Raw genomic sequence first — 17433 nt, 5'->3', positions numbered from 1 at the left:
ACTCTAATCAAGCTTGTGCATAATGTTTTCAAAAGTGTACAAGTTGAGGGCATAAATATTGAGTACAAGACCAGTCTAATAATCTGACCAATAACAAAACCATATCATTCACGCATTATACCTGAAAGTCTAAAGACCACCTATGGTATTCCAAATCTATTTACATTTCTTAGAATCATGTCATACTTTTCTTGCTATGAATGATCTTCATATGCATATGAATGATCAATGCATATTCTAATGATCTTCAAAAACAGTGCGAGAGACAGACCTTTGACAAGATGCAATTCAAGTTTCAGACACTGTATATCGATATTCACTCGGGATTTTCCTTTATATTAAAATATTTCCGTAAGTATGAAAACGATACTGACATTAAAGCATTCTGGGGTACCTAAGAATTTACTGAAGACCTTTTCAGTTATTTGACAATTGCACAGGCAATTATCATGGTTGAATTAATTCTAAATTTTTATCTGGCAAACTGCTTCCGGAAAGTTTTAAGTTACAATATCAGAATAAACTAATTCAAAAAGTGCATTCATTGGCCCGCTGGTTAGAGATCTAGAGAGAAATGTTTTAGATAAAAGAGTAGGAAACCAAATTTAAAAAAAGGATGACAAAGTATAAGGGGTTGCCACATTCTTAAGTCAGCATGAGGAAGCTGGCATACCTTCTTGGAGCCAGAAAAGCCTTCTGGAAGTCCTGGATGCAGAATTTTCAGGTAGGTAGGAAATTCAAAATGTTGGGCTCACTGTGCGCACATTAAGGATGCTCTTGAATTTGACTGTCAAAAGTAGTCAACACCTACTATCTACAACAGATATCAACACAGAACTTAACAGCCTATACCTAAAATTGAATTCTAGGTTCTATGCTGGTGGTAAACACCTGAAAGTCAGAGTAGCACTTCTCGGTGTTTCAGCACTACCTTCTGTTCAAACTAGCCTAAGTAGAAGGAGAAACAGTCTCTTACCTGGCTTTAGTTCTAAAGAACAAGATTTGGTTATTTACAACATTTTGTAATGCATACTATAAAGAATACTTTAACCTAGAGCACTTTAAAATCTTCCTCTTGTTCTCTGAATACTGTTGATATTTAATTCCCTGCACTGGTTCCTCTGTTCTTCTATTATCAGGTAAGATAATATAAGTCTTTGTTATTTTATTAACAATGCTAAGTAAACAATGAAATCTCATCAATCTGTATGCTGCCAATACGTATTCCAAAGCTATTTTTATGGAAATAATGTACTTTGTGGGAGAGAAAACTAACATAAAACTTCGCCAATCTTTGGTAACACAAGGCATCATGTTCTAACCACTCAATGAAGCTAAATAAAACATATGACAAGCTATAGACCTGAGTGTCTCCCCCTTTGAAAAACTTTTTTTTTTTTTTTTTTTAAGCAGGAGATAGCACTGCAGTAAACATTTCGCTGCCACTATACCTTCAACAAGCAGATCAATAGGTTTCCTTCATTACGCTTTTAGCCAAACACATAGCGCATGCAGAAGCCAGAGGAGAGGCAGATAAAAAGAGTGAGAGAGAGAGAGAGATTGATGCTGGTAATAAAACGTCTGAGATATAAATGAGAATAAAAAATGGGGCCATTGCATAATACTCCCTAAGTGTAATTTTATAAATTAGGAGAATATGGACCTTTGTTGGTCAATCCGTTAGTTTTACATTTTGTACAGTATTTTTAAGACACAAGCTCAAGTCAGAGTACTTCTAAAAATGCCAATCTGATTTAATAATTTCTTATGTGAACTACTGCTATTAAAAAATAAGTTACTATGTTTTGTGAGACTTGGATAATAAGTAAATTATAGATATATTACACATATACTATACTGCACAACTGCTAAATCAGCATAATTCCTAATTAATATTTCTACTTTTAGAAAAATCATTTTAGGAGTCCTGCTAACATTTACAAAAATTACAGGCATGAAGCTAACTGCTTTTCATGAAGGGGGAAAACCTTTATTGCATATTGTAAAATTCAAAGAGAATATGAATTTGCATTTTATCATTATACATTTTAGAGCATTCAAGCTTTACTTCTCTTGCCACAAGGGAATAAATTTTAAAGAAACTCACTTTGATTTGATTTAACTGAAAAGGACCAAAGACAGCAACTCATTCAAGACAAGTGGAATTGTCAGGGTGCTGACTGGGGCTAAGTAGGTATGAAGTACTAGTACTCTATAATGCATGGAGTTTGACAAACTATGAAAACCTTTCTGTAACTAAATGGAAGCAGAAGTTTTAAAAAAATTTCTGAGCATTCCTCCCACACAGGCATCAGTTGCCCATATCCACAGTTTCACCAGTGCAACTGGTGACAATAAAAAGGAACAGGTGAAAAGAAGCTTTTCCTAATTATTGGACTCAAGATGCAAAATAGCCTCTACAAGGATGTTTTCTATGAAAAAAAAACTAGTCAGCAAATTCTACCTCAAATTCTCCACAATGTAGAATACACAGATCCCATTTCTCTTCTGCTGGAAGATCTTTCACTTCTTCAATCAAAGACCTTCTATGTAACAGCAGAAAAAAATCCCTGATAGTACACACACTTTTCGGCAATCTTAGCTCTAGGGGTGCCAATTGATCCAATTCCAGAGCTTTTATCAACAATTCAAATTGTAAGGAAATTTCTTATGATGAATCTACAATGTCTATTTCTGAAAATCAGATTTCAGAAATTGTTTATATCAGGTTATCTTTTCTTTATCTTTTGTTGTACCTTTCTCAGAAGGCATGTTCAGCTGACTTCCCACAGCACTGATTCCATTTCTTTCGTATCTGTGTTCCTGGTGTCCTCTGAAGGTCCAAAGCTATTTGGTGATGTCTCGGACATATAAAATTAAGAAGCTCTGAACTTGGTGCTTAAGAATCAGTTTAAGAAAAATATTTTCTTGGAATAAGAACCACAGAAATAGGTGTATACACAAGAAACAACCTTGAGATCCTATCAAAAGTGTGGTCCTCTCTTCCCGACAGATATGAGAAATTATGCTATACAACATTACTCCTTTTATTCCCCTTGATCAAAAACTAATGGCAGGCTTTTTGGATTCCATTTGACAATACCTCAGTTTGTGAGATTTTCTATCATATCATTTAGAGGTCAGGATGTTTACTGAGAGCAGCCTTTCCCATTTTCCAAAATAACAGCAGATGACATCGAGCATCGCTGGACATGCATCCTGACATTAAGCTGCATTTCTCAACGACGAGTCTCTTCCAAAGTTAAAAACTGCACTACAAATGTTTTATGGACCCCAGAGAATCTCCAATCCCTCCCTGCCTCTTCAAATAGCTACAATTGCCACAGAGATCTTCAGTTTCAATTGAATTGTTCCTTTGGATCTATCATTGGCTCAAATGGTCTGTTCAAAAATACTCAGGGTGCTATCCTGCCACCAGAGAAGAATGTATCCATATTTTTTTTTTACACCTTCAGTTTGCAGTTTAAAAGAGGGCAATCTAGGTCTTGCACTGTATGGTTCATCAGCATGAAAAGCTGATCAGCTGAAAATTTTTTAACTGCATCACAAGATCTGGTTCACTAGGCAGCCACGTTATCTGCATTTCAGATATGAAGATCCTCCCTTCGGATGGAGTATAAAGGACAAATTGCTTGCACAGTCACGCAGTGCCACCTTGACACTTCAGCTAGCAGAGTCTTTACTACAAATTGCAAAGCCATCCTTTGTGGACAGTGTTCACTAAGTTTTCATGCACTTAATACTCCAATTTTCTTCTTCAATTGCAGTAGACTCTAACTATTCCAATATCACTAATTGGTACTACAGCCTGATAGCTTTGAAGAAGGCAAAATAGTTTTTGGGATCTGATCAAGCAGGAGACCCATACACGTTGACCAGTCACCAGGCACAATACCTTGGTTTGTATTTCTTTGGAAGACAGTGATCCCTCCAGAACATGAATAGGACAAATGGCTGAAGTTGCAGGCAAAGCCAGAAGGGTCCAGTTTCCCTGAAGATGACTTCATAATCCATAGGTGCATGTTCAACATTTTTGCTGATGTGAACTATCACAGTTTGGAAACAAAGTGTCGTCAAGCTGAAATGCCTGTTAATCCAGTGCTTTTTCTTAATTTCACAGAGATCATTCAGAAGAATGGCCGGTTGAGTGAGGATGGCATTTGTCTTGCATCTGTAAGCACTAAAACTAATTTCTTGCTCCTGTATTAGCTTACAAAAAAGTGGTTTTGTATGTGTATGAGTATAGTATTACTAATTTATTCCATATTGGTGTTTTGATGATGATCATGATAATAAACAGTGAGGCTTTCATATAATACAGTAACGAGGCACAACAAACTGCAGAATATGTAACAGGTGCTTTTAAGAACACATACTTGATTATCATTAAAATTACTTGTCTCCTGGTTGAGCCAGACAGCAACTATTTATCCATGACAGAAAAACTGATAAGCATCTGTCTTCTTAACAACTTTTTTATTATATCTTTTGCCTGTTCATACACTGAAACTAGAAAAAACCCTTTCTATTACTAAGGATAAGGAAGTGCAAGGAATGATTGCTTGAGAAGTCGAAGCTTTTGAGAACAAATTCGACATGAATCAGCAAGGTACTGCTTACACACAGATCTTCCTGCTTAGGGACAAAGTGACTGAGTAGGTGAGCTCCTTATGTTTGCATTTTGTATGATAGAACATTCACATCAGGTCTAGAACTTGGCCCACAGCGTGAGATAGCATAAAGTTTTTTGAAGAGATCTTGTCAACTGTAAGGGATTCTTTTAAAATACAGAATAAATAACTATATGTGCTCAAGACTGATTCGGTATTGCAGAAAACCTCAAGCCCATCTTTTCAAGTCATCCATTAATCAATTATAATATGATGAAGCCTAAATTTTACACAGTGGGTCATGGCATTAATTTGACAGTATTTTATAAATTCTGGTTTTATCCCATGATGTTGTGAATTCTAGTTTATCATAACATCTTTCTCCTTTTTTTTTTTCCCCATCCCAATTACAATTGAATGCATTTTTCTTCTCAATTCTTGCTAAGATGGTACTATACCTTATTACAGAAGACTACCACGAAGCTGATAGGGAAGTATTTAGAACAGTATATGCGTTTTGGCAGGTACTGACCCAAGTTAGAGCTTTGGGAATTAATAATGAGCTTCAGATATCATAAAACCACCTAAATCTAGACAGGTAATTAGTAATAATAATGTGATGGCCATCTTTCCAGTTTCACCGCCTGAAAATGGGTCAGACTAACCAGTAAAGCATTTTGCAGCCTGGACATCTCTAAGTTTATTATTTTTATTTTGATGTAAGAGATAAAGAAGGATGCTCTTATTATATAATTTATGCTCACATGTTATGTAGCAGTTGCCTAGCTAGACTACACATCGTGACGGTCCCAGACTGGTACAGTGATTTTAAAACCATGCTGAACATGGCTGCAGATTGATCATGCAAAATCTGCCCCCCCAGCTGATTTTGCCCCACTTGTGCACAGTGCAATGCAGAAAAGAAAAAAGTAAATAAACCCAAAAAAGTGTGATGGGCGAGCAGGTCGACTGTGTGAGAGAACACGTGCAAAGTATACCTCAGAAACACTATAGGTGGATGAGCACGAAGGGAGCCGAGCCTGGTTGTGCAGTGGGGAAAAGAAAACATTGTTAAAAAAGAAATGGTGGCACAGTAAGGGTCTCAGAAGGTTTTCTGTATAGGTGGTTCCAGCACTGAGGTAATAGCAGGGGGTTCATTAAGTTTCCACAACCAGCTATTTCAGAAACTCCAAATTTATGCCTTTTAAGGTGGAAGCTTCTTAAAAGAAGAAAAAGGTACTCTAATTATAAAATAATTAAAACTAATGATGAATCTATCAATCCTTCCTCCTCTAAATAACTGACACTATCCTTAGGACAATAAGGTATTCTAGGATGAAGCTTTACCTATCTGTCATTTAAAACTACTAGTTTTATTCTAACTCTGCAAAGGGTATGATGTGAAAACCCATCAGAGGCCCTATTCTTCCCTGTATCACCTTTATATTTTCAGATGCTCAGAACCAGCATTTTTGACAACAGAGTTTTTTCTTCAACCTCACTGCCCCAAAAACCAGAATAACTTGCAAAGTTACACGATTAATGGCCAGATATAGGTCAGTAGAAATCTGCAGATTATGTCCCTAAGCAATGTAAAGTGCTGTGATTCTTGAGGGATACCGTCTACTGTCAAAAGCTTTCAGCACAAACACAAGTTAGTTGGCAACACTACAGTTTTACTTATTGCTTAAGAAACCTTTTTTTTTTTTTTATACAAGAAGGCCTTTTTCTATACTATTAATCACTCAGACATAATTTAAGTATTAAAAAAGGAGTCTGCCATTATTTATAGGATTTCTTTTCCTAACGAATCTGAAAATCCTTCCTTTGGCTGAAAACATTTAATGTTTCAATTACAAAGAGTAGTCCAGGTTCTAGTTTGCCTTTTTTTTTTTTTTCTCCCTTAATTTTTGTTAGATTAATAATGATCTGATGACAACTGGCTGTGAAGAAAGAGTAAAAGGAGGAGGTTTGGAATTGTACTCCTCAAAGTTTTGAAGAACTTGGCTCATCTTGTTTACTCCTCACACTAACTTACCAGAGTACAAGGGGTATGCTAGACACTTGTGTACTTCTTTAATCTTCTCTTAGACAGCTACTATAAGTAGAATGCTATTACTTTCCTTGTCCAATTATCCTGTGATCTAATTATCCATATTTTTATTAATATCTAAGATAAACTTAATATTTCACTTCAGTCTTATTCGTATTAGTATTTAATCACTTTAAATAATTCTGTATTTTCTTTTTCATAGTTCCAGTTGTAGAGAAGCAAATTATAATATTCCCTTCAATAAGGTACCTGTATATTTTATTTCTCCCTATGCTCACACACACATACATACAATTTTCCTTAATCTCTTAATCTCACTCACTCCAAATTCCAAATTCTTTTTTTGTTATTCATACCTGTATAAACTCTCAATTTACCTATGTCATTTTCTCATAATGATGAAATCGAAGGTATGCTAAGTGTTCTAGTCTCAAAATGATTTATTGTTCTTGAGGAAATGATTATGCTCATACCACACTTCTGTACATAGTGACTGCTGTTTCTTTTATTTTCAATAGGATCATACAATAAAACTGTTTAATCTGCTGTGCGCTTATAATTTCCTCATCATTTCTACGTCATTGCTTTCTTGCTAAGTAGTCTCCATTTTTGAGCATCTGCCTGATCTCAGCATTTTGTAAGTGTATTGCTTCTGTGTTATTAAAATTAAATGTAAATACTTTTCTAAACCCTATTGATGATTCTGCAGTCTATACCCTACTCTGCTTACAATTTGTTGTCATATATGAACTCCAGTGATTGTTTCTTCCAGTTTGAGAGAGGGCACAGCTCTCCTTATTTTGTGTGCTACCTGACAACCCCTATATATTACATTAGGTGAAGCTAATGTGCTAACATTTGAGCTGTTGGGCTCTTTCCCCCCACGAACATCCAAGTTAAGGGGCCGTGTTGTCAGTCACAGAAATTCCCCACTGTGAGAATGACTTTAAAAAGAGCTATGCTCACTTACACCAACTGAGGATCTCATTCAAAGGCTGCAAGAGCAATTCGTTGTTAGTCCCAGGGCCTTACCGGCTTGACTCAGATCTTTAATAATGGAATATTAAAACCAGGAATAAGAGTCCCGTAAATGTAATCCTTCATCATGATCAAAGGCGGCAGGTACTTAAAGTAAGACAGAACACTGCATGCAGGAGACTGTAGACTCTGAGAGATACAGCTCTGTTGCATTAAACGTCATCTATTTGACAGTATTTGGCCTCTGCAATGAATTCTGAGAACATTTTTCTTGAACAAATCCAGAATCTTTGATTTGGAACTATGCTTGTCAAAAGCCATACAAAAATTGTTTTGCATATTACTTGGGAACTCTGTGTAGAACTTCATATTTAGATTTAATTTTTTTTTCTGATAGGCTTTCCATAACATTTTTCTGCTGAATTTAAACTTCCATCTAAAATTCTTAGCCTGCACAATTACAAAAAAAAAAGTATCTTCAGAACACAGATTGGAGCAGTATTATTCTGTTCAATCTCAACTGAACTCCACACTTTCAGGAGGGTATCAATTTTAGCAGGAATTATGAGTTATAAAATATAAACCAGTCAGCTGTTTCACTGTTGATCATCTCAGTAGCTAATGCACTTATTTGTTACTGCTGCATTAAGGTGAACAGTAGGTGAATGCTAACATGTCCAAGTGACAGAAGAATAATTTTTCTGAACAGTATTTAAATTCAGCTTTAAACACAGGTCTCTGGGAGACATCAAAGGATTAAGCCATAAAAAGAACTGGAACGGCTGCAAGGAAGATGAATGAAGACCTCAAGAAGAAATGGAAAAACAAATCTCAGGTCAGGATGACTTTTTTTTTAAATGGTTATGCATTACTGCTGATATTAAAAGTAGTGTTTTAAAATGAAAACTCAGACCCCCAAACTACTTAATAAACTAAAATTTTCATACACGTTTTCAGTGCAATTTTATTTTGAGTATCTGTCAGGCTTTCTAAACTGTTGGTGGAATCTGGAATATTCTGCAGAATTCCAATGTTCCTACATGTTTCCAATGGCCTTTGAATTTAATCTGGAAAGCATGTCTTTGCAATTTATTCTGGAACAAAGGTTCCACCTTAATAGTATACACAATTGTGCAATAGCATTTCATTTTCACTTATGGGGCTGCCCATCAGATACTATACATTCCCCCTCCCACAGCATTCAATACATTTGCCACATTGTAGACGTATTAACAACGTACATCTAAACCCCTTTCCAAAAGCAGTATGGAAGAAATGAAAATTATTTTAAAGACAAACTTTTAACAGATGCCTCATTATTTTCTTTCCAATTGTCCACTATTTAGTAAGGAATTTTTCTATTCTTTGATCAGTCATTTGTATATTGTCTTTTAAAATGTTGCCTTATGTCAAACATCCATTATTACAGCAAGAATCAGAGCAGCAGTGACAAAGCAGCAGGTTTTAGCTATACGTTATTATACTTGCAATGTGTCCTATTTGTTTTAAGAAACTTAAAAGGCATATGCAAAATATATGGAATATTAGTTCACAATCTGACTTCCTTACTTACATTGTGTAGGGTACGGCCACGAAATAACGGATAAAGTGGCACAGAGGAACAGGACAATTTAATGACAACTAATTTGTCATGGCTAATGTGATCACGACTTCTCCTTTGAAACCTTTCCCCATGTGACATTCTGTGAAATAATGCGTGATTAGAACATCTTTTGTCTAGTACAAAGTTTCATGACATAATTTTTTTCTGGCTTTATATTTATTCACTAGTACTAAATCATGAATTTAAGAGTGAGAAGTCTAAAATAAAGGAACTTGCTTTGTCTTGAATGTGACTAATAAATTTGAGAGACCACCAAATCTAAAATATCACACAGCTTGTTCCCCCCAAAACCTGATTTTTTAAAGATTTGCCAGGGAAAAGATACAGTCCTTTACTCAAATTTATTTTATAGAAAGCTGCAATATATTAGCAGCTCAATTTCCTTGTGTTTGACCTGCAAAAGATTATAAACTCAGAGACTTCTATTTGACAATAAGCAGAAATCAACTTTGTCAGATACATAGCTGGATATGCAAACACATCCAAAAGGGGTAAAAATTATCAAAGCATTATTATTACCAATATTATCTTGCACTATACAACAATAGTGGATTACGCATTAGAATGATAGTGCTGAGAATGATAACAGTCATAGTGTATGGAAGACACAAACAGGACATGAATCTAAATAAATTCTTCTGAGAATCTTCACTGTAGGGATGTGCAGAGAGACAAATGGTTACTAACTTTCACATCTACTATGCTCACAACTGTTCTTTTTTCGAATTTTCATTATACACAAAGTTATGCAGCTAAAATTCACTTCTATAGAATTAATTGCTGAAAAGCTGATCTTAACTTATGAGGCGAACTACTAAACACAAGGCACTGCTGCATGTATTGTTATGTTGGATTTGACTTGCTTTATTAAATAGTTCTGTGAAAAATGGACAACTTCATAGTGGTGTCGTGACTGATATGCTAGATCCTAATCCTTTTCTCAAGATTTTTTTTCATTAAAGAACAAACCTAATGCATAAGAAATACGCTGAAGAATTTTTTATATAAATCTGCTAAAAAAACAAGGAACAAAATTTGCATAGCTGGCATTTAACCAAATATTAACCTATTTTCTGAGATAAAATAGGGACCCGGAAATATTAAAGGCAAAGACAGAGGTACATGTGAACCTATATGCTTTTGGGTTACCTTATATCAGCCATAGTTTTCAGTTCAGGGAAGGCTATCAATCACCGGCAGAAGATATTTTTATCCTTTAAATTAAGGATATCTATTTTATTTGTTGCTAAGCTTAATATTCAGGAAACTTTTAGATATGTAACCTCTATTTTGGAAAGGGATTTTTTTTTAGTTGCTGTAAAGCCAAGCAGTTTGATTAGCGTTCATTAAAATGTAGTAGGATATTCTTTTAAACAAAACCTGTCAATTAGGTCAGGTTTCTCACACACATTAAAATGAAACCCCAGCTAGAAAAGAAAGAAAACACAAAGGGAGAAAGAGAGAAAGAAAGAAAAAGATGGGGATGAGAGGACAAACCAAATCAGATTTGGTGTTACCAGCCAGTGGAAGTTTAAAAAAACCAGATCACCGAGTGAAATCGTACATTTACTCGGAGAGAGCATCCTTTGACATTGCCTTCTAGGTGATCTCTGAGCTCCTCCAGCTTTCGATGGAGCTACATGTAAACATCAGAAAATGAATTGAAAAAGCAACCTGTTCTCTTGTCACACTTTTTTTGTCTTTTCTTTTGTTCTTTGTCTCTGTGTTTTTGGTTTTTTAATAAATCATAGCATAACACATTTCTCACTGCCTCTGGCAAAACATTTCAAGACATCAAAGTGCTTTAAACAACACAGACATGCAAGCTCAGTAAACCTGGAAACTAGAAACAAGATACTGTTGCTTGATTAACATGGCTCTTTTTTCAGTACAGGGGAAAAGTTGAAAAATCATCAGACAGATCATTCTAAAGATAATGAATCTCTGCTATATTGTTCATTTATTAATTTATTTGCTTGCTTATTGGTAAGGCTGTGTTCTAGAATTTACTTCCATCAAAAAAAAACTTTTTAGAGGTAAGTTTTCATGTTTGGGAACATCAATTATGGTTTCCCATTTTCTATAAGGATACTCACATACGATTTTGTGTCTAAATATATATTTTGTGTCGTGAAATTAAATCCTGGGCAGTCAGATACAGAAATAATAATCCTAAATTAGGCGTCAGTGGGTGTTCATAAAAATAATAGGTGAATCCAGCACCTAAACAAGCTACATCTTCTGCAAATGTATACGCATTACGCATCTAGAATGGTATGTGACGACTCATTAAAACGCAGAGGTCACAGTAATTACATACACAATTTTCAAAAACAGCACAGAAACTGTGGCTGTTTTGTATTTTCCTCCACGTGAATTCAGTGGTCCTGAACGTCTCCCACTGAAACAGTGCCTCATTCATGTACCGTGCTCTTCTCACCTACGCTGTAACTAAAACCTCTTCCCAAAACACAAGATGAAAAGATAAAGCCTCACAGACAGTGAGGAATGCTACAGATGCCTCTAGCTGTAACTTGCATAAACAAATAGCAACTGGCTTCTTTTTCTATGCTGGGATCAATTTAAACGATGGCACTACTGGAAAGAGGTGCATAACTAACTCTTCCCCTCCCCTTTATGCTCAGTGAAATCACATTTTCACAAAGAGCAGCTGTAGAGCAGCGTTAAAGAACAGAGAGGATGGCTTGTCCTGGAACAAAGGCAATACACTCACATACAAAACCAAAAGAAAAGATCAAAAACCAAGAAGGCAGGAAAGGCAAGAAGAGTGCAGAAGAAAAATGAAATACTTAGTGCTTGAGAAAGTGTTAAAAGGAAATAAAGTGGGAAAAAAGCGAAAAATTGGATGGCTGAAAAAGAGGCAACTGTTGACGTGAAACCTTAACAGAATGGCCTGGACTGCACATGATCAGCATCTTGGTATAGATTACATCCTGTGTTTTAAACCACTTATTAGAGTGCAACACTATGCATGTGGGTACTGATTTAGACATCTGCCTGTTCCGTTAAGTGCTCTAAACATTTTAGTATGTTTGTACAAACGTAAAAAAGGCAGAAGGGACTAATGATTACTAAAACAGTGGCTCCATTCTTATTAGCCTCACATGAATCTCTCTCTCATTTCCTCTTTATTTACTCTGATTTTTTCTGATTTAAAGGCTAGATATATGTGAAATATTCAACTCTTTTGTAATGTCTTTTGCAGAATTAAATGCAAAAAGTGTAAGCGCTATAAAAATTTAATTATGTTTCAAGACGAGAAGCAGTAGTCTGAAGATGAGTAAGTCACTTCTCCATGTAACAGGCAGTTAAAAGACAACAAAAAAACATAGATCAGAGAAGTGGTTTAATCATGATCACCAATTTACAGGCACTTCAAAAAAGTTGTTACTATCTCTTATTTGTGGTGACTTCAAAGCTAACTAACCAGCAGCCTGCCTTCAGTAGGTTGTTCTATGTGTAGCACAGAAACAAACAAAATGTGACCCAACAGCAATAAGAATACTAAAATAAAAATGATGGGATGGTGAGAAATGGAAAAGCCCCTTCCCTCCCACCCCTCACCTCCCCCTTTAACAGGACAAGTGTAGGCTATAGAAGAAAACTTGCAAAATAAATGTTAGAAACATATTTACTTTGAGGGATCCAACTCTACTAGCAACTCCTTTGCTTTCATCCGGCCGTCTAATTTGCTACAATGGGGGAAGATGGGTAAAAAAGACAGAAGATAAAGAAAAAGTGAACTTAAAAAAATTTCCACACAATCAGTTAGCAGTACATGCAAGACATCAATTTGACTCTCTGAGACACCTCTAGAGGACAAAGACACAGACTCTAATTTCTGGAATAAATGATGCTTTATCATGGCATTTTAAACTTGCTTTGTTGATCATTTTTATTTCAATATATTACCAATCTGGCACATATGTTGCATGCTGAATTCACTAACATTTCTTAAAGAATACAAGTTACTTATCTGATTTGGATATGAAGAACAATGAAGTCCTAAAACTCTAACTGAAGAAACAAACACCCTATACCTTCTACAAATCATATGATCATAGCATGCTATAACTGGGACGATCAGGCCTGGCAAGTATCGTGATTGATACGTGACAGAATGCAATATAGATTCCTATGGACCCAGGCCTAGAGATTTTAGCCACTGCTATCAAGATTCCCAGTTAAAAATTATGCTGCCCAACCAGAAAATTTTAATGCCAGACCAACATTAGATTTTTATTTTAAATATACCACGTATATAACCTCTCCCCCAACATCTCCTACCTGATTACTTTTCCTTTATTATATATGTTTTTTTCCTAGATGATGCAGAGGATGGAAGAAACAAATGAGGTAGCTGCTCAAAAGGCTTCATACTGTTAGAAGTACGTAAAATAAAGCATTCATTTATAGGAAAAATTCTTTTCAGAATTGCTGAATCCAGTAAATAAACCTCTTTTACTGATAAATTAAACTTGTGTCATACCATTGGAAGTAGAGAGGAACAACACAATAAAAATGATTTTAGGGATATCATTCTAGTTTGAGTCAAGACTGAATTGAAAGTTTTTATTATCTGATGGTTGTTTCACAGGTTGTGTAAAACAAAGTCCCACACAACCCAGATGAACCCTTTCAAACCACATATTAACTGTCTTTTTTTTTTAAAGAAATCTCAGCAAGGAAGCCAAAGACTTAATGAACCATGGAAATTCAACTATGGTTTATGTTCTCTGGAGCACACTCGCAAAAGTACAAGTTAGATTGCCACTGTTTGTTTTTACCTGACCCATGGAAAATAGACAAATTAATATTCAAAACACAGTCAACTGAATGTTTTTTTTACTTGTACTAGGTTCTCAAGAAAGTAATGCAACCAAGCAATATATTAAAAATCTAAATATTTATCTAAATATATTTATCTAAATATATGCTTCAACAAGGCCAAGTGCCAGGTCCTGCACTTGGGCCACAACAACCCCATGCATCGCTACAGGCTTGGGGAAGTGTGGCTGGAGAGCTGCCTGGCAGAAAAGGACCTGGGGGTTCTAATTGACATGTGGCTGAAGATGAGCCAGCAGTGTGCCCAGGTGGCCAAGAGGGCCAATGGCATCCTGGCTTGTATTAGAAATAGTGTGACCAGCAGAAGGAGGGAGGTGATTGTCCCCCTGTACTCAGCACTGGTGAGGCCACACCTTGAGTATTGTGTCCAGTTCTGGGCACCTCAGTATGAGAGAGATATTGAGGTGCTGGAGTGAGTGCAGAGGAGGGCAACGAAGCTGGTGAAGGGCCTGGAGAATAAATCTTATGAGGAGCGACTGAAGGAGCTGGGACTGTTTAGTTTGAGGAAGAGGAGGCTGAGGGGAGACCTCATCACTCTCTACAACTACTTGAAAGGACATTGTAGAGAGGTTGGTGCTGGTCTCTTCTCACAGGTAATTAGTGATAGAACAAGAGGGAATGGCTTCAAACTGCAGCAGGGTAGGTTTAGGCTGGACATTAGGAAAAAATTCTTCACAGAAAGAGTGGTCAGACACTGGAATAGGCTGCCCAGGGAGGTGGTGGAGTCACCATCCCTGAATGTGTTTAAGAGTCATTTAGATGTGGTGTTAAGGGATATGGTGTAGGGGAGAACTTTGTAGAGTGGAGATGATGGTTGGACTCGATGATCCCAAGGGTCTTTTCCAACCTAAATGATTCTATGATTCTATGATTTAGTTCTAATAGGATGTCCACTAGCAAAATACACTGGAAACATTTATGCAAACTGTTGCTTTCCTTCCCTGGTCTTATGGCATTAAAATAGTATCTGTTTTGAACTCTCAAGTGAAACACCCACATTACTATTTTGATGCGACACCAAGCAAATCTCCAAGCAATTCTAGTATACTGACCAAGAGAAAACTGTCATTATGAAATAAAATATGTCTCCTTTAGAAGACAGATTCAATTAAAATATATGCAGTTTTAACCCAGTTGCTATATTTTTCCTCATAAAAAAAAAAAAAAAAAGAAAAAGAAGCCTGAAGAGGGAAAAAGGATTCCTATTTGAAAAGAAAACAAAATGAGTTAGAGCAAAGATACTTGGCCCAATACGCTGGTTGAGATATAACCAGTCCCAGGCAATAAGACATAATCAAGCAGAACCCCAATTCATGTTACTAATTTGAAACTTTTTTCAAAAATAATATATTCAATTTTGTTTTAAAAAATGAGAAATAAGAAAAAATAAATGCTGATAATCTCACATAATGACATGGAACTAGGACATTAAGAAAAATGCTACATACCACAGACACTTGGGGAAAAGTTGTGACAGCAATATGCATCCCCCTTCAAGGAAAAATTTTTTCTTCTATTACGTACCAATGTGGGTATTGTGGCTGCTCAAGTTGTGCTGACGGTTTAGGATTCAGTCAGAAATGAGATTGGAGGTGCATATAGCTGACATTATTTACTCTTTCATTCTTCAGATTATATAGAGGAATACATATGCAATGCATACATTGCAAGCAATAAAATTATAAATGCTTGAAAATATAAATTACAAGGAGATAACCTAAGGTCAACTCTTGTTTTACATCCATAGCATAGTTAATATACATGATTTCTAGAGGAACCTTGCAGAACGCAACTTGGATGCTTCTCAAGCGATGAATCAGAATGATACAAGTATTGCATAAACTATACTACATCCCTTCTGGGAATTAAATATGGTATTATCAAGAAGGCAAGGGATATCAGGAATTTAAAAAAAACATTTTTTTTCAAGGCAAATGCCACAGAAATGAATTCAGGTATATCCTTATATCTCTCTGGTCAACTCCTGCACAATGTTCTAGAAGTTGCCTGATAAACTAGCATTTCAGAAAATGGCATGGATTATACACTCCTTGTTTTTCAGAAAGTCAGCTAGACACAAGAACCCCATCATAAGATGAACACTTGTAGGTAGAAAAGATTAGAATGAAGGATGTGCATATAAGTATTCTAATCAAGAGTTTGTATATATCTATCCCCATTAGTCACTTGTGTGATCTATAAACGAGTTCTTTGATTTTTCATTTTTAAAATTAAAACAATACTTCCTTCTAAGCAAAACACAGGACTAATAAAAAGAGCCTGAACAGTGAAATTGAAAAAAAACTTTGTGCCTCAGGTTTTATGACTTTTTTTAATACCACAACACAAGCTGAATGAGTGGATTAAGAGATGAGGCAGGGGCACCACTAAGTAGTTACTGGCAAAGTATTACCTGAGAGACCTGAGAGTTTTGGAACATTCTGAAGGAGGAGAATGAAGATATTCAATGTAATGAAGCAAGAAGGGTGCCGTGTAGGGAACATTCCAGGAAACTGGCAGGGTACAAATGCACTGACAGTTAAGACAAATGCATTATATTTATATCCCTTTCTTATTCACAAGGGAATAACAGTAGGAGTTAAAAGCTAAAGATTAGCCACACCAGCCAGGTGTTCCTATCCTGATATCTGAAGAACAAGGTGGAGTTACAATGGGAGTACAATGAAATAGGAAGCCAGTGGAAGAAAACTTAGGAAGCAAGGAAACCACAACCAAACAGTGAGCAATAAGGAGTGCTCAAATATGCTTAATGGACTTGTTAGAAGATGAATGAAAGGCTTGGGTACTGAGGAACAGACACTTAATGTTTTCTAAGCAGAAGTCTTGCATGTGGTTTCATTACTATTCCTCTACCTTCCAACAGGGCCCGTAAGAAACGTATCTGTTTATCTTCATCCCTGATTTTACTCCAGAAAAAAGAATGTAAAAGGCCTAACCTTAAATATATATAAACCAGCAGTTACCATAAAGAAAGAACAGCTCCAAACAACTGGCTGATCTGAGATTCTGGCTTCAGTTGGATTTCTTTAAAGGAAGAGACCCACTGCAGGAAAAATAGCCTCATATACTTAGCACCATCCATCTTAAACTCCTTCCCTTTTCACATGGTTTCAGCTGGGATGGAGTTAACTTTTTTTGCAAGCAGCTGGTGTCGTGCTATGTTTTGGATTTGGTATGATAAATACTTTTGATAGCACACTGGTGGTTTTAGTTTGTTGCTGAGTATAACCCAACTGGCAATGATTTTACATCAGTTGGCC

At 36.0% G+C, this 17433-nt stretch overlaps 1 protein-coding gene across 24 annotated transcripts in view; it reads right to left on the bottom strand.

Annotated features, from left to right (window-relative positions):
* The window catches only part of GPHN (gephyrin), a 301374-nt gene that overhangs the window by 66613 nt on the left and 217328 nt on the right, over nt 1–17433 (bottom strand). For 11 of the 24 annotated variants that reach the window (XM_063331823.1, XM_063331826.1, XM_063331825.1 and 8 more), the window contains 3 exons: nt 12943–12999; nt 10851–10922; nt 5630–5671 (listed from right to left, as the gene is read on the bottom strand). The exons of 5 other annotated variants lie outside the window; for them this stretch is intronic. In XM_063331823.1, the coding sequence (XP_063187893.1) occupies nt 5630–5671; nt 10851–10922; nt 12943–12999 (171 nt within the window). The remainder of the gene's footprint in view (nt 1–5629; nt 5672–10850; nt 10923–12942; nt 13000–17433) is intronic. 8 more of the 24 variants (XM_063331827.1, XM_063331833.1, XM_063331832.1 and 5 more) reach the window with 2 other exon arrangements.

The sequence above is a fragment of the Chroicocephalus ridibundus genome, chromosome 4 (genome assembly GCF_963924245.1).
Source record: "Chroicocephalus ridibundus chromosome 4, bChrRid1.1, whole genome shotgun sequence".
Lineage (NCBI taxonomy): Eukaryota > Metazoa > Chordata > Aves > Charadriiformes > Laridae > Chroicocephalus > Chroicocephalus ridibundus.
Note: the sequence above shows the minus strand (reverse complement) of the source record. Positions and strands in the feature narration are given on the sequence as shown.